Source organism: Coturnix japonica, chromosome 2, assembly GCF_054131305.1.
Source record: "Coturnix japonica strain WE chromosome 2, WE-NBRP24, whole genome shotgun sequence".
NCBI classification, from domain to species: Eukaryota; Metazoa; Chordata; class Aves; order Galliformes; family Phasianidae; genus Coturnix; species Coturnix japonica.
Genome location: NC_140664.1, coordinates 45,378,030 through 45,399,692, shown reverse-complemented (window position 1 = coordinate 45,399,692; position 21,663 = coordinate 45,378,030). Strand labels below are relative to the sequence as shown.

The 21,663-nt window shown below is 37.1% G+C and overlaps 1 protein-coding gene across 2 annotated transcripts in view; it reads left to right on the top strand.

Moving 5' to 3' along the window:
- LAMA1 (laminin subunit alpha 1) overlaps positions 1–21,629 on the top strand; it is a 97,287-nt gene extending 75,658 nt beyond the window's left edge. The window contains exons 45-63 of one of the 2 annotated variants that reach the window (XM_015855286.3): positions 1,200–1,343; positions 2,107–2,240; positions 2,495–2,645; positions 3,571–3,695; positions 4,684–4,834; positions 5,931–6,075; positions 6,695–6,836; positions 7,923–8,037; positions 8,233–8,403; positions 9,094–9,245; positions 9,736–9,921; positions 10,405–10,558; positions 11,678–11,790; positions 12,805–12,994; positions 14,910–15,068; positions 16,047–16,200; positions 16,797–16,930; positions 18,016–18,241; positions 21,053–21,629. In XM_015855286.3, coding sequence (XP_015710772.2) covers positions 1,200–1,343; positions 2,107–2,240; positions 2,495–2,645; positions 3,571–3,695; positions 4,684–4,834; positions 5,931–6,075; positions 6,695–6,836; positions 7,923–8,037; positions 8,233–8,403; positions 9,094–9,245; positions 9,736–9,921; positions 10,405–10,558; positions 11,678–11,790; positions 12,805–12,994; positions 14,910–15,068; positions 16,047–16,200; positions 16,797–16,930; positions 18,016–18,241; positions 21,053–21,213 — 2,907 coding nt within the window. In that variant the 3' untranslated portion in view covers positions 21,214–21,629. Of the gene's footprint in view, positions 1–1,199; positions 1,344–2,106; positions 2,241–2,494; positions 2,646–3,570; positions 3,696–4,683; positions 4,835–5,930; positions 6,076–6,694; positions 6,837–7,922; positions 8,038–8,232; positions 8,408–9,093; positions 9,246–9,735; positions 9,922–10,404; positions 10,559–11,677; positions 11,791–12,804; positions 12,995–14,909; positions 15,069–16,046; positions 16,201–16,796; positions 16,931–18,015; positions 18,242–21,052 lie in introns of those variants that run through there. The other variant, XR_001553442.3, reaches the window with a different exon arrangement.
- The last annotated feature ends 34 nt before the right edge of the window (positions 21,630–21,663 follow it).

Genomic DNA, 21,663 nt, shown 5'->3' with positions numbered 1-21,663 from the left:
AAAATAATGGAATTCGAAGTGTTGGAAAGCATTCATGGAGATACTTAGTTAGAAAGAGACAGGTGAAGGGGTGGAGCTGCCATGTGTTTAGGACAAGATGTTAGTTTCTAGGCTTATTTTAGAGACTGATACGAGTAACCTCTCTGCATGATCAAGTATAGCTATAATTTTTTTAGTAAGAATATAGATTCTGTCAATAAATTTGCCATCTATGCCTTCCCATGTTGTCGTCTTTGCAAGAAGTTGCTGTGCATCCAACATACTTGGAGACAAATGACATTAATTTTTTGAAGGTCTGCTTCCCTCTTAAAAACGATAAAAGTAAATCAACAGTACTATGGAGTTCAGTGAAATGCAAGAAAGATGTAAAATTGAGTTTGTACTCAGCAACTTCTAATACAACTTTGACTTTAACGTGGGCATATTCGGTAACTTATAGCAAAGGTGTTTTTTTAAAAAATATATACAATGAATGTTTTTTTTTAAATATATACAATGAATGACTTTCAGTTCTTTCTGAAATCTTAATTTTATGGTTATTGTATCTTTGTTACAGTCTGTTGAAGCTTAATGAATCCAGTGTGGAACAGAGGGAGTATTGTAAACTACAGAGGTTCCTAGAAGAATGATATGAAATATTAGCAAAACTTTCTTTTCCATTTTTGAGAGTTCATTTAGAAGTTTTGTGGATATGTTTTGTTTTCTCAGTTAAAGTTTATTAGTCAAGAGAAACTTTATATATCCATGCTCGCACATCTGCACACATGTTCATTATGTATTAGTTACTACAGGTGTGTTTAATGAATTGGATGAAATTAAGGCTTCTCTATTGTTACGTGATCCAGCTCCTTGGTGTGTCCTTGTCATCTGATATAATTACGGTGGCTTTTTCTCATACGTGGGCTTCTGACCCAAGATTTATTGCTATTTTCTGAGGTATTTTGGATAGGTTTGTCTCATGCCCTCAATTTTTGTAACTTAAGTATTTGTTTCTTCTCTATTTCTGAATCTTTTTTCAACTGATCCCTGAGAGATTAAGATCTAACCCCAGTAACAATACCTCAGTCACATAAAAGAATCTGAAAAAAATCTGAAGAAATCTCTTGCTCTGGTTGGTGAGAAACTAAGTACGTATTCTAGAAACACATGCTCTGTACACTGAGTCTTGTTTAGATTCCATTTCATCCTTTCACCCCCAGATTAAAGTTGCAGTATCTGCAGACAGAGATTGTGTTCGTGCCTACCAACCCCAGATTTCGTCTACAAATTACAACTCTTTAACCCTTAATGTGAAAACTACTGAACCGGATAACCTCCTTTTTTACCTGGGTAGCAATGGAAAGGTAAGTTTCTTGAATACATTCACTGTAGGTGACGGTAGTCAAATACATAAATGGCCATCTGTGGTTTTTTTCTAATTGACTTCAAACTAAGTACCCAAATGAGGCCTTAGATGGTTCTACAGAGATCCTCAAAGGTTAAAACACCTGATTTGTTAGCTTGCTTCTTAGCCATGCAATGAATCTCTGCTTTCCTTTCACCATTCTGTACTTTAACTAATGGAGTGTAACACTGTGGTGCTTTTGTATAACGTGCTGAAGTACATCAAGCATTTTGCCTTTTATCACAAAGAAAGATGTTGACTTTGGCCCTCATGTATCCATACAGTTGGAAGTAACATGATAGCTGAGTGTCTTATTGCCTCGCTCTTCCTTCCCTCTATACTTCTAATAAATACACAGCTGTGTGTACGTGTTAATACTTTTTCACAGACTGGTAGGTCTCTTTGCATTAACTCAGATATTTATATGTGCCTACAGATGTGCCCGTAAGCACTGTATTGCACCTTGATATGTCTATAAAAAAGACATTCAGTTAGCTATATATGAACTGATTTTTAAATTATTATTATTTTTATTTCAATAAATGTTTTTCTTTCGCTCATCTTCTTTTGCTAAAACTATTCACTAGGATTTCTCTTAAACTCCAGTGATGTAGGAATGGGAGTCTGGAAAGACTATCAAAGTTAAATGTTAAAATTAAATGTACTAAACAGAAATGCATTCAGTGTGATGTATTAGAATAAGGACTGCTTTTTTGTTTCAGACAGACTTCCTTTCTGTGGAGATGCGACGTGGTAAGGTAGCTCTTCTTTGGGATTTGGGCTCAGGATCAACAAGAGTAGAATACCCTGATTTTCAAATTGACAACAACAAATGGCACAGAATACATGCAACCAGGTAGTTAAAGTGTGAACAGCATAAATACTAAAGGTCTAAAGACGCAATCAGAAATGAGTTCAGTGGAAACTGAGATTAGAAAAAAATTGTATATATTTTTTTTTAAATAAGATTGCTGTATTGTAGAAACATCATAAACCACACAATCTGTCTGCTGAGTTTTTTTAGTGACAAGATGTTTGTTAAAAAGTTGATAGAATGCATCGATTAAACCTGATGATTCCTAAAACCATTTATTTATTTGTAATTGATAGGTTTGGAAAAACAGGTACACTCAGCATAGAGGAAATGAACTCCAATCAGAAGTCTCCACCTAAATCTGCAACCTCTCCGGGAACAGCCAGCATACTAGATGTTAACGAGTCAACACGAATGTTTATCGGGGGACTTGGAGGACAAATTAAGGTTAAATATGGCTATTGGCATTCTGTAAAATGTTTTTATCATGTGTGAGATACATCTTTCACATAGAAATAATTGCTTAAATTGGCTACTTCATAAAGAAATGCTAGGTTAACTAAATATAAAACAAAGATCATAGGACCACAGAATGGCTTGGGTTGAAAAGGACCACAATGATCATCTAGTTTCAACCCCACTGCTATGTACAGGGTCACCGACCACCGACCAGGCTGCCCAGAGCCACATCCAACCTGGCCTTGAATGCTACCGGGGATGGGGCATCTACTTGGGCAACCTGTTGCAGTGCGTCACAATGCTCTGTGTGAAAAACCTACTCCTAATGTCTAATCTAAACTTCCCCTGTCACAGTTTAAAACCGTTCCCCCTTGTCTTATCACTAGCTACCCTCATAAACATTGTAGACCCCTCCTGTTCATACATTTCCTTCAAATATGGGAAGGCCACTATGAGGTCTCCTCAGAGCCTTCTCTTCTCCAAGCTAAACAAGCCCAGTTCCCTCAAACTTTCTTCATAAAGATGCCATAACAATATTTTTTATTAATCTGAAGTTAACTTTGTCTGGAAATCTCTGCCTAAATGGTTCATTAGGACAGGCAGTTTGTACATATATGATGCATAGATATTGCACATTGAATTTTTTTCTTTTTGTTCATTCTTCTACAGCTTCTTTAAACTGACATTTTTTATGCAGTAAGGATTGTAAGTAGGTCAAGGCTGTAGTAACTTTACTTGCAGCAAAACAGATCTCTATTATGATTTAAATGGTAGTTGTTTACAATTATGCTAAAATGTTATTTTATGACTTTCATCTAACAAATTTAGAGTTGAATGGAAAAAAAAAAATAGCTGTTTAATTTTCAGGATACTTAATATTAATTGTATTTATTCAGTATTTCTTCTCTTGCAGAAGTCACCTGCTGTTAAAGTAACACATTTTAAAGGGTGCATGGGAGAAGCAACCCTGAATGGAAAATCCATCGGTCTTTGGAATTACGTAGAAAGGGAGGGCAAGTGCAATGGATGTTTTGGAAGGTATTTTTGTCTTGCTCTTTTCTTTTTTCTTTTTTTTTTTAATAGATTTAACCTTTTATATGTATAACATATTTCTGTTCTAGATAAAAATAGTGATCTCAAGCAAAATGCAGTGTTTTATTGATCATTATCTAAGAGTTCTGAATATGTTAATCTAGATGTGTCATTAGTGTCAAATAATTGAACTGCATGAAATTTTATCATTTGTTAATACCTACTTTTTCTGGAGTGTTCTATGGCTGTGGTCTGCTTTGTGCATTAAAAGTCGGGAACTGCCTGTAAAGCAAAGTGATTTGGAAGTTTTGCTTTTCAGTAATGTGGAGCAAGATGGAGTTATTCTTTTTTCAATAACAGCACTCTTATTAAAAGTCCAGAGCAAAATTGTAGCCACTGAGCTTGCTACTATTCCTGTAATCATTATGAAGGGAGATTGCAATCAGTTGTATTTTTAATATTTAAAGAATTGCTAAGAAAATGCTTGACTGCATTCCCTTTTGTGAAACATTTCACGTAGAAACAGCAGAGGGTGCTGCTCGATTGTTTGTGATATTTCCAAGTACTGTAGTACAGGAAAAGAGGCTAATAGGAACTTATCATAAGTGCAACTACATAAAGCTTTTTTATAAATGTATGACACATCTAAAGTTAGAGGGTGTAATATATTTTTTTTCCCTTAAGAGAATGTTGTTTTCTTTTCATACATCAGAGAAGGGCATTTTTTATCTTGTATGCATTGTTCCCCATGGCTAAACTACTCGTGATATTCTATAATGAAAGCGGCCTTTGGCTGGAATCCTTCAGTTATTCATAACACTAAACTTCAAATTTCTTTCCACACTTCCGAATCATACTGCCTAGGGCCTGTACCAGCTGATCAAACTTTTCTTATATTTTATATTAAAATGACTGAAAAAACACAAATCTTCAGCTAATGTTTTAGCTCCTTTTCTTTTTTTCTTTCCCCCTCACTCTTCCCCCAATTCCTTAGTCCCCAGGATGAAGACACTTCATTCCATTTTGATGGCAGAGGATACTCAGTTGTTGAGAAGGCACTCCGCTCAACAGTGACTCAGATAATAATATTCTTCAGCACCTTTTCACCTAATGGGCTGCTTCTCTATCTTGCTTCAAACGGCACTGTAAGGAAAAGGATCAGACGTTTAAGCTGTTAGAAACTGTGCTTAGATCACTTCATAACTCCTTCCTTACTTTCTCCCATGTCCACTTTCAATTTACCTTTATTAAAACAAGTTATCATCTTTGCATTGATTATTGTCTGTGATCAACACCATGTGTCAAAAGTACAAGGTTAAGGTTACGCCTTAGAACAAATATTAATGTGTAATGAAATATGCACACTCACTGAAAATAATTATGCGTTTGTTTTAATCCCGAGAGTAAAATTAAGGATAATTTAACTAAAAGCAAGAATCAGCAGGGACAACAAACTATTTTTTTTTCTTTTCCCTTCTGGATAAACCTTGGCAGGATGTAAAGCGTTTTGGAGTTGAACTTGCAGAATATATTATTCAATAGCCTTATTGAATTAAATCCATGAGTTTTGAATTCAGAAAACTGAAATAAATAACTGCGTTTCCAACAGCAGCATAAGCTAGATCCATCTCCAGACCTTCATTGTCACATCATGCAGTTTACCACCTACTTTTCCTGGAGGACAAAGCTTTGTTCAGATACAAATTGTTCTGGAGGCACTACATAATTCATTTGATTCATTATGTACTCACTGCCTGAATACATTGCACAATGATACGTGACTTAAATTTTACAGTGTGGAGAGGGCACTTCTAGAATGAAACAGACTTTTTTTTTCCTTCTGTTGATGTGAATAAACATGTAGAATCTATTTGCATCTTGCAGAAAGAACATTGTATTGCTTGGTTATTATGCTAACAGTCAAATCAAATTACTCTCAATCAAAAACAAAAAAATTAATCGTGACATTTGTTGTTTAAACTTCTGTCTGCTGAGCAATCCAGCTTGCTGATTCATTTAAGTAAGAACAACAATAAAACAAAACAAAGGGTATAAATCCTTTTGTGGTACATGGAATTTAATTTTCCTAAATATAGCAAAGATGAACATCTTGGGCCTAAGAAATAGTCTGCAGGAGTTACCAACCCTTTTTCATATTATAGGCCATACCTTCTAGATATGCATATTTCTGGAAGGTTTTTGTTTCATGTCATTGAATCTTTTTTTTTTTTTTTCTTCCAGAGAGATTTCTTGTCCCTTGAGCTTGTTGATGGCAAAGTGAGACTGACTGTTGATCTAGGTTCAGGACCTCTTGCTCTGACAACAGAAAATCGTTACAACAACGGAACATGGTATAAAATTTCATTCAGTCGGAACAAGAAGCAAGGTAGGCTACAGGCTGAATAAAATACATTTGTCCGTTTATGAACAGAAATACCTAGGGGTTCCAGAAGAAGTATCGCCATAACCAAATCTGGATACTTACAGGATTTCTTTAGCTGCCACTTCTATATTACAGACAGGAGAATGACAGCAATGAAAATCTAGTGTTGGATTTGCCACATCTTATAAAGAGCAGGTAGTGCAGCAGCTGCCAGAACACCTATATTAATAGCACTTAAACAGTGAGAAATCTTTAAGTCTGTATATTAGGGAGCATCTGTTTTGCATTTTTTATAGTAAATTGTACAACTGAATTTTTGGGCCCGTGATTGGAAGTAATGCATTACAAGGGAAGTAATGCATTGCAAGTGATATATGTGAACAGCTATAACATATTCTCAGATTTATCTTTTTGTGAAGGCCCTTCCAGATTTGGTTTTGTCAGAGAGATATAAATGAGAATAGCAGAACAGCTGGAACTACAATGTATGTACTCACTCTAAAAATAAGAAGATTGTCCATTTGACTCAATGAATAAATTTTCCTTTATTAGAAACAAGATTGCCAAAATGGAAGAATGTGTGTTACTGTCCTTCTCTAGACCTTTACTCTTTCCTTTGCAGGAATGCTGGCAGTCACAGATGCATATAACCTTAATTACAAAGAAACCAAGCACGGAGAAGCTCCTGGGGTTGCCTCAGACTTGAATCGCTCTGATAAGGACCCAATCTTCGTTGGTGGGCTGCCGAAATCAAGGGCTGTGAGGTAAAGAGTGCATTCACTTCTCCTTTACTAAGACACCTGTGAGCAGAGAGAAAGACTAAGAAAATCTGATATTCCACTGATGTTAGTGGAAATCAGTGAAGTTTGAAGCCTTGCATCAGACTTGGTTATCTGTTCCTCACCTTTAGGCTCTACTATGGGGCTTTTCATAGCAATTTGGAAGGAGAACTGTCTGTTTTTCCCCTTCGTGGGTAATTTCCCCAGTAGCCATCTGCTCTTTGTGACAGGCTTTAGCAAGCATTCAGTGCTGTTGCCTGGAACAATGCTTCTCTGATCTTTACCCATGTGAGCCTTGTGCTTCCCAGCTGTCATTTATGGACAAAATTGCACTTCAGGTTGAGAGTTCTACTTCAGAAAGGAATTCTTGTAACTCGGTTTTGAAACTTATAACAGGTGAGAACTAAATGTAGTGCTTTTTTGTTAATGTTTATGCACATAGTTTATAGCTGGTCTCTAGTTAATACTTTCTATACTGTACATTCCTGCTGAGCTTGAGAAGCTACATTTCTTTCAGTGGCTTTGCTTAGAACAAACAAGGCTGAAAGAAAAGCTAATTAAATTATCTGCATTTTCTTGACAGTAAGGTAAATTCCAGGACACTATTTATCTCTGTATATATTGCTCTCAGATGCAAACTTGAATCTTAGTTGGTACTGCAGCATGAAAGGAATTGTGGCAGGGAAAGTTAACATTTTTCTGAAGTAAATTTGGAACCAAATTATGTTGTCCTCCAGATTTGAGAAACAAAAAACAATAGCTACATTTACCCTCACTCAAAAACTATCACTTTTCAGCTGGGAATTCAACTAAGCGTTTTGGAAAATGGCCTGACCTGTCAACACAGCACTACAGGCTTACATGTTTCCATTTGGGAATGGTGCTATCTGATTCTTTTTCAGATTGGAAATACCATCTGATAAGAAACCCAAAATAGCCCCTTTTTTACTTACACTGGGCTGTGTTCTTTTAGCCAGATCCTCTCTGTACTGAAGAGAGATGAATCTTTTCTCTCAGGAGATTCCAAATGCTGTTCACTGCAAAAAAACCAAACCTTGTTTTGTCTTTCAGGAAAGGTCTTAATAGTAGGATGTATGTGGGATGTATCAAGAATCTGGAAATATCCCGTTCAACTTTTGACTTGCTTAGAAATTCATATGGAGTAAGAAAAGGCTGTGTATTGGAGGTAGGAGACTCGGAGGTTTTATGATTTTAGTGTTGTTGAACAATGAATAGTAATATTTATGAAGGAATATAGTGAGTTGAAATTGACTCGTCTTGAAAAATTATAGGGAAATTAATATATATGTGAAATTATTTTTTCTTATTGGGTGCGACAGCAAGATAAAATTCATAATTATTTCTCTTATTCATAAAATAGCCTATTCGTAGTGTGAACATCTTGAACAATGGATATATCGAGTTGGAACCTAAGTCCTTAAGTCCGGAATCAGAACTAATGGCAACTTTTGCTACAAAGAACAGCAATGGTATCATCCTTGCTGGACTCAGTAGGGGACTGGAGAAGCGACGACGCAGACAAGCACATTTGGCAAGTACTGAAAATGAACATTTTTTTAGCGTTGTTTTTGTCATTTGTACTTGAAAATAATACATGAAAATTCAGTGACTAAAATAATAATAATGATAGTAGTAAAATAAAACTGATCAGCTTAGGAGAGGCCTGAGCTCAGAGAGGATAGAAGGACAAAGAGTACAGAGATCGTTGCAGGATAGAGATGAAGGATCTGTTAGCAGAGAGCAATTGCAAAGATTCAAACTAGTTTTTAAACAAACAAACAACAACAATTGCATGTGAATTAAACACTGAAAATTATTTTCCACTTTTGTTAGTCATTATTTACTGAAGCATTTGCAGCGAACAAAGGACTCATATCTGACTGGCTGTTCTAGAGGTCCTAGAATGCAGTGTCAAAAGTGTTAACAGGAATGCTTAACCTGTCCCTTTCTATTTCCTTTCCTCCAAGCAGGTATGTGTGTGGGTAAAAACAATCCCCTGGATTTCTGTTATGACCAGAGAAATTTTTCATGCCTTCTGTTAGAAGGCTTTGCATTCTGTGAGATGCTGATACATGCCTAATAGTTTTTCTGTTTCAGTACAGCTTGTTTAAAAAAAAGCTGGAGGTAAATTTCTCCAAACTATATTCTGTTTAAACAGTGATGAATGAGTGACAAAAAAATGAGTTGTAGTTAAAAAATAATTTTCTGATTAAATCCACAGCCCTTCTTTTCCATTATGCTGATTGATGGTCATCTTGCAGTGCATGTTAATGCTGGAGATAGAGCAAGTACTAGAAAAGTAATTCTTAGGTCTGCTAATGGAACATACAGTGATGGACAAGAACACTCTGTCATCCTAGTTCGGAATAAGAGGTACATATGACTGCAAACAGTTCTACCTGTTTAATTATTGTATGCCCTTGTCAGATTACCGCAATCTCTGAGAAGCTGCCTTTGAGAGCTCATTAGGTGGAATAATCATGTTGTGTTGTTCTGCTTTTACTGGAGGTGTTCTGATTTATATGGTAATTGTATACAGAACACAGCCACTGATTATATTGTATTAAAAAGCTCTCAGAATCTCGTGGCAGCTTGGCCACTTGAGTGAAGTATGCTTAATAGCATTAGAAAATTATAGAGCTATCAAAATAATTTGGAAACATACTCAACAAAACAGTTAAAAATTATCTAAAGAAGGTCTTCTAGTTTTGTTTTGTTTTTTTCCTTCTGGACACTAAAAGAATTACTGAATTTATGGAATCTTTCTTCTTAGAACAGCATATTTCTTAGGGTGAAAATAATGCTTCTAATACAAAAATGCCTGAGGCCCTTGTTGAATGTTTTCTCTACTTTATTTTTTTAGAATCATAACTGTACAGGTGGATGAAAGTAACCCTTCAGAACTGAAGCTTGGTTCATCAGCTGAAATGAGCCCCATGAACATTTCCAACTTCTATGCTGGTGGCATCCCTGCAGGAGAGGGCTTCTTTGGGCTAAAAATGACTGGCTCCTTTTATGGCTGTATCAGCAATCTTATTTTTAACAAAGAGTAAGTCAGAGTGGTAACTTCCACGTTCTGGAAAGCTGAACAGTAATTAGTAATTATATTTTGAAATTGCTCTCCTGACATCGTTAATTTCTCTGTTTCTTTAACATAAGGCAAGTGTTATACTAATGACCTGGCATCATAGCATGAAGAAAATTAATATTGATTCTTAATTGCTACATTTCCAAATAACAGTGAACATGTCCTTAATGTGTATATGGATGCTGTGTAAAGTACTGCTCTCTATTATAGTTTCATCTGTACTTACAGATGCCTCCAAGAATATTTTCTATTAATATTGTTATATGGGCAATTATTTGCCTATTTTGTTTTTGTTGTTGTTGGACTTGATGACTTTAGAAGTGTTTTTCCAATCTGATTTATGCTACAGTACTGTGAATCTTTCTGTTGTGAAAGAGCTCGTGAAGTACTTTCCTTGTGCTTGGGATTTCACCTCTTAATATGTAGGTCTTTTAAAACACACAGGCTATTGGATTTCACCACTTCCATGAAGTATGAACATGTGGATATGGACAGCTGCTTTTTGTCAGAGAAGCCTAAAGCAGCCATGCAGCTAGAAGACGTGGAGATTCAGGCTGAACTGCCAGTTCCCCTGAGGCCTCCTACAGATACAAAAAGAGTATGTGTTACAACAAAGCTCTGTTGCTTCTTCTAAGAAAGTACTTGGGTGAAAGTTGCATTTTTAGCTTTGTGGAAAGTTTTCAAAACAAGGACTGTATGTATTTGCTGCTTCTGTGGTATGTCGTTGGCCCATCGATGTGGATTTGAATTGATTATTTCCTGTGAGGGAAAAAATATATATGTATATAAATTTGTGAAGCAGTCTGTTGGCCTTCTGAAAGGGAAACTTAGCTAGGTTTATCATGGTTCAATCAGTAACACTGAAAAGAGAAATGGAGTGATAATCTCTCAGTAGAAGGACTTGACATTAACTATTATATTCAGTCTGTTCTTGCCAAAGTAATTCCATACTGAGATTTGCATTAGTTGGGCAATTAGCATTTGCATTTTTTTGGTCACACAGATACAGTCTCTGGTCTGTGTCAAGAAGGAGGCACAAATTGTTGCAGAGAGACACAGCACCTGAATGCAGCTTGCATGGCACCTGTTTTCTCTCACACAGTCCCAGTTCCCAAGGCAGCATTACATTTCTCCTCCTGCAGCTGCGCATCTTCCTGATGAATTTTTCCAAAGCATCTTGAAATCATTTTTATGTAGCAAAAGAAAGCGGGATTTTATGCATTTCATACAACTGTGACTATAAAAAGAAATAAGCTGTCCTTCTTAGAGCTTATGTATGGCTTTGGCTCATACTCTATGACTCAGCTCTTCATTCCCTAAATCATAACAAAAGCATACATCTCCATTAAATGGGGAAATATTTCTGCTAAGTCTGTAAGGTTTTAACTGGCATTTTGCTCTGTCTTTTAACATTTGTTAGCAGAAGGACTATCAATTAAGAGAAATGGTTAACAAATACATCTCAAACTATAAACATTTCTTAGTAGAAGAGATTGGTACTGCACACGAGACATAGCTTAATCATTACAACTAGCCCTCTCTGAGCAACATGGTGGCTTGAAAAGGTTAGGAGTTTAGCAAATTGATGTTACCATATATTTTGTGGTTACCGTGAGGCTAAGTTTTTCTGCTTACAAAGATCAGAATAGGCATTTTGCCGTTCAGCACTGCTGGCAAGCAGCTAATGCTATACCTCTTAATAACCCTTCATTAACAGGTGGCTTGTGCAAAAGATGAACTGCCTGATCATGTTCAAGGTGCCCATCAGTTTGGACTTGCCAAAGGCAGTCATATGACACTGCTCTTCAATCAGACTACTGTCAGGAAAAAGTGAGTATACCTTAATTGCATATTCACACAGTGTGTTATTCTTTAATGAACTTCATGAAGTGTGATGGTGGCTTTCTTTCAGAATCAGTGCATTATAAGCTTTGAAAATGGCCCTTAACTTAATTTCTGTGATTTCCTCAAAGGAAGAAAGTATCACAACTACCACATCACAATTAACACATCTCTCTCGGGTTTGTGGTCATGAGTTTATCAGAGTTCTGCATTTTTTTCCCAGTCCTTACTGGTCCCTGCTGCTTTATGTGATGAAGATAACATCTTACCCTTTCTGGATTTCTGCAACTGTACCTTCCACATCTCCTTCCTTCCCAAGGTCACCAAAGGAGCTAAGACTGTGTAGCACTGTGTAGAGACTGACCTGTGATGTGATCTCTGCCTGTCTCATTTTATTTTGAGGTCCTCAAAACAAAGCCTTCAAGACTAAGTTCCTTCAGCTTAGAAAGTTTCGGCAAGAATAGGGAAAAGGAGCCTTTCCTTTCTTAACCATTACATTTTAACTACTGAATATAAGAACGCTGCAGAGACTTGATGCTATGCAGTCCTATCCTAGCATCTCTATAATACATAAATAACTTTTCCATGAATAACTTCTGGGGATTCAGAGCGCTTAAACAGCTCCTCTGTCTTTAAGCTTTCCTCTGTTCTCAGTCTGCCTGTTTATATTCCAACAGTCCTGCTAAAGTAATGGGATTTGTTCCTTCCTTGGGGCAGTAGACAAACCTGCAGTCATAAACAGCTGAGCCTGTCCCTCTTAAAACCTTGGCTCACTGTATGCTTTTCAAATTTCTAACAGGTACAACGCTGATTTGTATTATGAAATGCAGTATAGGTCATGCCTTCACAGAACATAATGCAAATTCTATTTTTCTGGCCTTTGGAATAAAAGAAATGCTTTCATGAAGTTAAATTGGTTGAGGCTGTTCTCTACCTCCTGAGTAGCTTTTTGTCAATGCAGAATAAAATATGTAATGTTAACACTGAGTTTTTATTGTCTAGACTTTCTGTCCAGCTGAATCTCAGAACCTTTGCCTCCAGTGGCCTGATTTACTACATGGCTCACCAGAACCAAATTGATTATGCAGCCTTACAGCTTCATGGGGGACAGCTCTATTTTTCATTTGATTTAGGCAAAGGAAGAGCAGTAGCTTCTCACCCTGCTATAGTCAATGATGGAAAATGGCATACAGTAAGTAGTTACCAATTTTGTCCTCCGTTTTCTCTTCTCTGGTGTTACTGGGATGGCTTTTCACTGCCTTTCCTGTACAATTTCAGTTTTGTGAGGGCAAACATGTTTTAACTCAGTTATGAAACCATTCAGATCAATGCACAGTTAATTTTTCTAAAAATTATCTTTGGTTGATGCAATGATTCCACCCTCCAAGATTCTGAGATTATTTAGGAATAAAACAGTTCAATCAGCATATAATAAGTATAATAATCATCTTCACTGGAGAAGTAACTGAGAGGTCTAAAGATTCTAGTCTTTTCCACAAAGAGCTTTCCATGCACTGTGCTACCAAAGACTTGCAACTGAGTGTGGGACAGGGTGAAACTGCGGCTGTGGAGTTTCTCCTTTCTCCCACTTATCACTTAATGCTTGAGTGCTAATAGTGCTAATGCTAACAAATAATCACCATGGATTGTGCAAAAAGAGAAAGGTAAACATTTTGAATCAGTGGAGGCTGGAGAGAGAGTGTTTGGCATAAGGCAAGTTCTGGGAGGAATTATGGCTGTAGATTTCAAACAGTATGTAGCCTTCCATACAGAAGGTCTGTGAGGCTACATCAGCCCAGTTCTTCTGAGCAACCCAGTGACTGTTGGCTCTGGCTTTCTTTGCAAGAAATATCTGTGATGTTTGCTGCAGTTTTAAAAGCAGCTCACCACATCAGTTATCTTTAGGGCAGGTGAGGTTGACAGCATTCATCCTGCTAAGCTTCCTTTGACTTGTTCATATGTGGAGCCTTACCTCCAGGAACTGGATTCTGTGGGATAAGGTGATTGATGACACAGAGCTGCCAATTTTCCTCAGTGCCTGGGGAATCAGCAGAGTTATTTTTGGTTTTCATATATAACAAGTAGAATAATAAACAATGAGAGCTACCAGAGAAAGCAAACGTGAACTTCTGTTAGAGAGTGATAACACAGATAAGCTCTGCTGCCTACCCTGAAGGGAAGAACACTTCAGGATTTAAAGCTGCATGTTTAAAATAAAGTATAGCTACATAAAAACTGATACTCATGCTGTCAACTTTATAAGAGATGAAAAGATTCTGTATGAGAGCTGATCTTCCTTTACTACAAATGGCTAAAAAATGAACTTAAAACTTTTTCTGAAATCAAGGCTGAGTCACACAGCTGAGGATGGTTACTGCAGTAGCTGTACAATCGATTGAAACTAGCATGCTTTCCTGCCAGAAGAAACACCTTTCTTTCTGTTTTCTGTCATATTGTTCTGCTATACTGCTTTATCCCCTTACCAATCCAAATGTTTGTGAAACCTCATGTGGAACCTAATTAGGATTCTGAGTGTGGCTGCAAGTAACTGAAGAAGAGTAAAAAGTTAGAGATCAGTTATTATCTCAGCTGTATGTGAATAATCGTTTTCATGCAGAGAAGGCACAGGGTTATGAAAGAACAAGATAGAGCTGGAAAGCTTTTTTGGTCATAGCAAAGTCAGCACTGCCCATCATAAAACTATATCATAGGAGTGTGTGCTTCAGAGAGCTGAGATGGCTCAGCTGGTGGACAGCACAGTGTTGCAGACAAACACAGATCTCTACTTTTCCGACTGAGTAACTTACTCATATCCTAAAGCAGTAAGCTAGTGCTTTTAAATAGTAGTTGTTAAAACATTAAAAAAAAAAACAAAAACTGGGACAGGGCAAAATGTAATCATTATAGGCCCCTGGGGAAGCAAAGAAGCAGTTTAGGTTGCTCACTTGCATTCTGAAATGGCCTCATCTTCTCTGAATTTCATGAGACTGCCTTAGTATTATAATACATGCAAGCAATCTAACCTTTAATAATCATATTTCTTCCTTGGCAAATGATGACTAGGTAACTGACCCAGCTGATGTTTGCATGCTCTCATTTTTTTCCAGATAAGGACAGAATACGTTAAAAGAAAAGGTATCATCATTGTGGATGGACAGGAATTGGTATCGGTCAGTGCCCTGGGAGATGGCAGCACTTTGGATGTGGAGGGCAAGCTGTATGTGGGAGGACTCCCCTTAGACTATGTGGCGAAGAATCTTGGGAATGTAAGCTTTGGGGAGGGGTAAGGGGGGGGTTACTGTCTGACAGTGTGAAATATTAGAATGGGTATACTGCATCAAACGCATCTGGTTTGGTATCCTGTCTCTGACAGGGGCAAAAAAGAAACAACAAAGAACGTAATGACTCTTTACTAAATAAATCTTCCTGGCTTTCTATGGTTTAGTGATTCCAGCTAGAGCTGGAACCTTGTGTTTTATTAATAGCCCTTAATGGATTTTCTTTTTTCTATCAACCTCTGGGTTGAAAACAGATAAACAATATAAATTCTCATGTTCAGTAGAAGAGAAAAATATGACCTAAAACCTCAGAAATTTTATAACCTAAATCCCGTTGGATTCACATAGGAATTTAGTGCCTTAAATATGTCTGAAAGGCTGCCTTTAGCTGTTTGAGATTAAAGCATACTGTTTACGCATGATTTTAGAAGGTATTTTTGTCACCTTCCTCCTTGCACTATCCACTATCCTAGGGAGGATTCTGGTGTTGATAGCTTTGTTTTCAATTTTGGTTGTGCTTTCTTCACCCTTTTTAATTGCATAGTGGGGATAATTTTGAATATGCAATTACTAAAAAGGATAGTGAGAAATTCTAATCAGTCTTATTGCTGGATGAAACTCTGGTGATCCATACTTGGAAAAAGCCTTAGAAAATATTGGTTTACATATGAATTTGCTAAAATGTATCTGAAGTGTCTTTTACTGTGGGGTATCTCCCTTTTCAGATTCAAGCAAATGCAATTCTTTCTGTACATTATGAAGTGCGTATACAGTGTTCCTCTGTAAGTCACTGTGTGCATTTTCAACCTTACATAAGTAAATGTAGTAAATAAAAAATGTAATTATGTAAATATTTTAGATCCTACTGTGTTTTGTTCTTAATTTACAATAACCTCAGGTGAATCACAAAAAGAGCTTAGCAGCAGTTTTTCTTATGCATTAATTCCTGCATTTTGGTATGTCTAGGTGACTCACAGTATTCCTGCCTGCATTGGCAGTATGACGATTAACAGCAAGCAACTGGACAAGGAGAGCCCTGTCTCCATCTTTGCTGTGAATAAATGCTATGCAACAGTGCAGGATGGCACATTCTTTGATGGAAGTGGCTTTGCTGCTCTTGGTAAGTGTCATTAAATGGAAGCAGTGTCTTAGTGAATTAATGCCAACAAAAACGGATCTGTTTTAGTCCTTGTTGGAAGTATACATATTTAACATTCCCTGCTAATATTTAACATTCCCTGACGTATTTCTGAGTCCTTTCAATTCATGCGCCCCAAAGTGGCCATTTTCACATAGGGTCAAGGAGTTGATGACTTTGGGGAAAGAGACTTCTTTCTTTTGCAGCTGATGTTCATGTCACATTCATAGAATTAGGCTGATGTCTGATTAAACTGTATGGAGACAGAAGATGCAGGGAATTGTGAAGTTACATGTAGGATTACATTCATTTAAGCTCTTGACTCTTTCTTCAGCAAATGAGATAAAAATGTTTTAAATCTAAATGAAAGAAATGAAACATATCTGGGAATGTTGCTTTTCCAGTATAAAATGTGAATTTTGATTTTGGACAATTTACTTTGGAAAAACTCTAAAGAGTTTCTGCAAAATCCTATCCCAGCAAATTAGTTAATGTGCTTTTTAGGTCATTTAATGACTGTATACGAATGCTTCTTAAACTGTGAATTCTTTCATTAGAAGCTTGTAATTTCTTTTCAGTCAGAGAAGGTTACAAAGTCCGTTCTGATGTGAACATCACGCTTGAGTTTCGTACTACAGCCATGCATGGCGTTCTCCTTGGAATCAGCAGCGCTAAAGTTGATGCCATTGGATTGGAGATTGTAAATGGCAAGGTAGGTTGCCCTGTGCTGGCATACTCATTTCACAAGGCTTGTTATAAGTGGGAGGATTAAATGGTAGGGTATCACTAAAGAGTCACCACTGAAATGTGGAGGCAAAATGTCAGAACCAAATCCCTGCAGAACTGGTATGGGGCAGACTATAAGAATCAAAGCTTCTCATCATAATATGATAAAATGTGGGATTAGCAGAAGTCTCTGGAACTTTCTGCCTTTGTAATTGTTGTAATTCATTTTAGCCTGAAGCCACTGTGACCTCCCATACTAGATATCTTGTATGTTAGACTGAATATATTCCTTTCTTGCAGTGCAATACTTTTTCTGCCATAGAACTGAACTTAGCCTTCTTATGCATATTCTCCTACGTACAAAACACCCTGTTTTGTAGTCTCTTCTCTGATATTCATGAGCAGTATTCTGGACAATTAATTCTCTCTGTAAATCCACTGGTCGTTATGCTCCATCAGCGTTTTAACAATCAATACATAGTGCACCACTCATCTTCTGCAGAAAAAAAAATATATAACTGATTGCTCTTAAGTATTTCCTTTCCTCAGAAAGAGCTCATTTTTTATTCAATACTTCCTAGTTAGAGATAGTGTTAAATATGACTATTTCTATAGAAGGTATTTTCTTTGCTCATATTTACATATTAATCCTTATTACAGAATTCAAGAAATATCTACTGCTTTCAAAAACAGAGGGATGAAATAAATAAATACACATACTGGCAGTAATAAGTACTTACAGTTCATTTCCTTCAGCTAGGCACAGCAGTTCTTCTTTCAAATCTTATGTCTCTGTTTCTGTGAGAAAATTGTTATTGTATTTGTAGGAAACATTGAAATCCCATGTACACAAACCTAGCCACAGCCACATGGATGGATCTAAGTCTTTTAGATTTCAAGTATAGTTCAATTAAGGACTCACAGTCAATCAAAGTAAACATTGGCTCTGCATAACTACCAAACAGTTCTAAAATGGAAATATCTGCACCAGTATGATTATGCTTTTATCTAGATAAATTAGTTAATCTATTCTTACTTCATATCTTTATTGTCATCTGGCTGTTTATGCAGGTTTTATTCCATGTCAACAATGGAGCTGGCAGAATAACAGCTACATATGAACCAGGAGTTGCAGCAAACAGTTTATGTGATGGAAAATGGCACAAGCTTCAAGCAAACACAAGCAAATATCGTATCTCACTGATAATTGATGGGAATTTGGTTCATACTGATAATCCCTACATTCAGTCAACATCTGCAGATACAAACAATCCCATCTATGTTGGAGGTTATCCTGGTAGGTACAATAATATTTCTTTCTGCTTCTTTCCCTTCTGTGTACTTTCTTTTTTTCCTAAGAATCATCCCCCTCTCCTCCTCTGTGTCATAAGTTCCTGAATGAGTTACAGATCTTAGTTACCATTTTCCATGTTGTTACTGAGGCCGCAGTGTTTTAATGATTGCATTCTATCATGGTGGAATTCATTTAGCTGTTGAGTGGGTTGGAGTGATCAACTGAATTATTTCACTTTTCTACACAAACCTGCCCCTTTGTTTCTGAGATGGATTACTTCTGTGCTTTTGTGTGGTTTGTCTTTCATAGTATCCCTGAGTGTTCACAACATCCCTACCTGTGTAATTCACTTTTCCCTCTACATTCATAGCATCACAGAATGGCTTAGGTTGGAGTGGACCTTAGAGATCATCTATTTCCAGCCCCCCTGCTGCCCTCTAGATCAGGCTGCCCGGGGCCCCATCCAATCTGGCCTTACATGCTTCCAGGGATGGGGCATCCACAGTTTCTCTTCACAACCCAATCCAGTGCCTCACCACTCTCTGAATAAACAATTTCTTCTTAACATCTAAGAAAAATCTCCCCTCTTTCAGTTTAAAGACATTCCCCCTTGTCCTACCATTATCAGACTGTAAGAAGTTGGTCTCGCTCCTTCTTGTAAGCACCCCTCTGGTACTGGAAGATCACAATGAGTTTTCTCTTCTCCAAGCTAAACAAGCCCAACTCCCTCAACCTTTCAACAGTAGAGGTGCTCCAGACCTGTGACCATCTTTGTGGCTTTCCTCTAGACCCACTCCAACAGCTCCATGTCCTTTCTGTACTGTGGACCCCAGCTTAGACACAGTACTCCAGATAGAGCTTCAGAAGTGCAGAGCAGAGAGGAACAGTCCCCTCCCTCTCCCTGCTGGCCACCTCTCTTTTGATGCAGCTCAGGATGCAGTTGGTCTTTCAGCTTTTAGTTGGCTCATATCCAGCTCTTTGTGTATCATGATCCCTCAAGTCCCTTTCCACAGGGCTGCTCTCAACAAGTTCTCCCAGTGTGTACTTGTATTTTGCACTTGGTCTTGTGAAGCCTCATCAGGTTCTCATGCTTGAACATGTTTGAACCTAACCTCTCTCATTTTTGAGCAGGTCTAGGTCTCAATGGATGGTGTTTCCCTTCTGTTCTGTGAACGGCACCACTTACTCGGATGTCATCAGCAAACTTGCTAAGAGTCTGCTCAATCTCACTGTCCTTGTCATCAATAAAGATTCTGAAGAGAGCTGGTCCCTTGATGGGCCCCAGGTGCAGACCTTTTCTAAGTGACCTACACCTGAACATAAAGCTGTTGACAACAAACCTCTGGCTGTGATCATCCAACCAGTTATTTATCCATCTAGTTGCTCAGCCTTCAAATCCACATCTCTCAAATTTAGAGATAAGAATGTGGTGCTGGACCATGTCAAATGCCTTGCACAAGTTCAGGCGGATAACATCACTTGCCCTTCCTAGGTCTATGGATGTCATCACTCCACTGTAGAAGGTCTCTAGATTGGTCAGACATGATCTGTCCTTGGTGAAGCCATGCTGACTAAGAAATGTTGTTAGAGTACAGTTTTCTGCTTTATTTTTGCTATTTTTTCATGTCAGAGAGTATGTAGAAGTCACATTGCAGCAGAGGCACATACATACCTCTTGCATATCTTCTAATTAACCGTATATCCATCATACAATGATGGTAATAGAGATTATATAACTGGAATACATTTAAATTTTATGAATTGTTTGCTGATAATTTGAGCCAACACAATTTATTTATTAGGACAGCAGAATTTGGATCATCATGATGAAAATGTATTTGAATAATGCATCACTGACTAGATTTTGTATGGGTTTGAATATCCTGTACCTTTAAACATATCGTCATATGCACATATAAATTGGTCTATGAAACAGCTGTTACCATTTTTCTTTCTTTTTCAATTTATGTTTATTTATTTATGTTTATTTATCTATTTATCTATGCATCAGTTTATTTATCTATTTGTTTGTTTGTTTGTTTGTTTGTTTGTTTATTATTCCTTTATGTTGAAAGAGGGAGCTGAGGTTTGATGGGCAAACTCAGCTTGCAAATGTTTGGGAAGCCTCAGAGACAATAGCTTAAATGTTACAGAGCCTTCTGCTGGACAAGGTTTATGAAAAATGAATTAATGCTAATTAAGTGGATCTTGATTAATATAGGTCTTGCTTGAATACCAAAGTAGTCTTATCAGTATTTTGTGAACCCTTTTGTAAAATCGGGTAACACTATGATAATTATTCTTTCAGTACTTTATCCCTAAAGAATAGAGTTCATGGAGAAGAGAGAAATTCTTTAGTTATGTACTGCAGAATTGTAGAGTGAAATGTTTCACAGGTTGTATAGCAAAAAGAGTTGGAGTCAATACCAATTTCATGTTTGATAGCCATGGGTTCTCCTGGCAAATGTATAACTCAGCTTTTGCTTCTTATTCTGACAGTTTCCATTTCTACTTGAAAAGTATCTATGTAAAATACCTTTCCCCTCTCTTTTCCCTGCTCTCATTTTCATTCTCACTGTCCCTTGAGGCAAAATATTCCTGCAAATTTTGCCTAAATTATGCCAGTGTACGGCTCATGCTTGAAGGCACCAGTACCCATCCACGGTAGGATACCCTAGGTCATTCAAGTTTGATTAGAACTTGGTGCTCATCTGTTGTTATTTTTTTGAGAGGGGAAGCAAATAATAACGTGGATCTTTGTGTTATTTCAGTTCTCTGGAAGTAGATTTTACATAGTTCATGTTTGTTTTTCAGGTGATGTGAAACAGAACTGTCTTACAAGCAAGAGCTCATTCCATGGCTGCCTGAGGAACCTCGTGCTAACCAGGGGCCAACAGGCTGAATTGTTTGACTTCAGCAGAGCTTTTGACCTGCGTGGAGTCTTTCCTCATTCCTGCCCTGGAGCTCAGCAATGAGCTGAACAAATCCTGTCAGGGTTAGAGACAGGTTTTATGTTTATCAGTTGTTTTCCATTCTCATTTCATAATGGAAAGATATTTTTTTTTGTTGTTGTTCCTTTGTGAGAGCCTGCATCTCTTTGATTTTTCTGGTTGTTTTTCAACTCAGGTCACCTTTTTTTTTTTTTTTTTTTTTTTTTAGTCAGAAACTCTTATGTCTGTATTTTAACTAGATTTTTTTTTAAACAACGAATACCTCTACTACAATATTTAGTGGCATTAATTGGATATTTTTCTTTTGGGAATTTTTATTAATCGGTGTTTACAATACGTCTTCTCTTGATTACTTGACAGTATTTCATTTTATTGTGTGTTGGTCATTTTATGAACAGTTAATAGTGTTGAGCCACATAATAAAAATGCAATAAACTGCATTGTTTCATGTAGTTCAATCGTCCATATATTTTA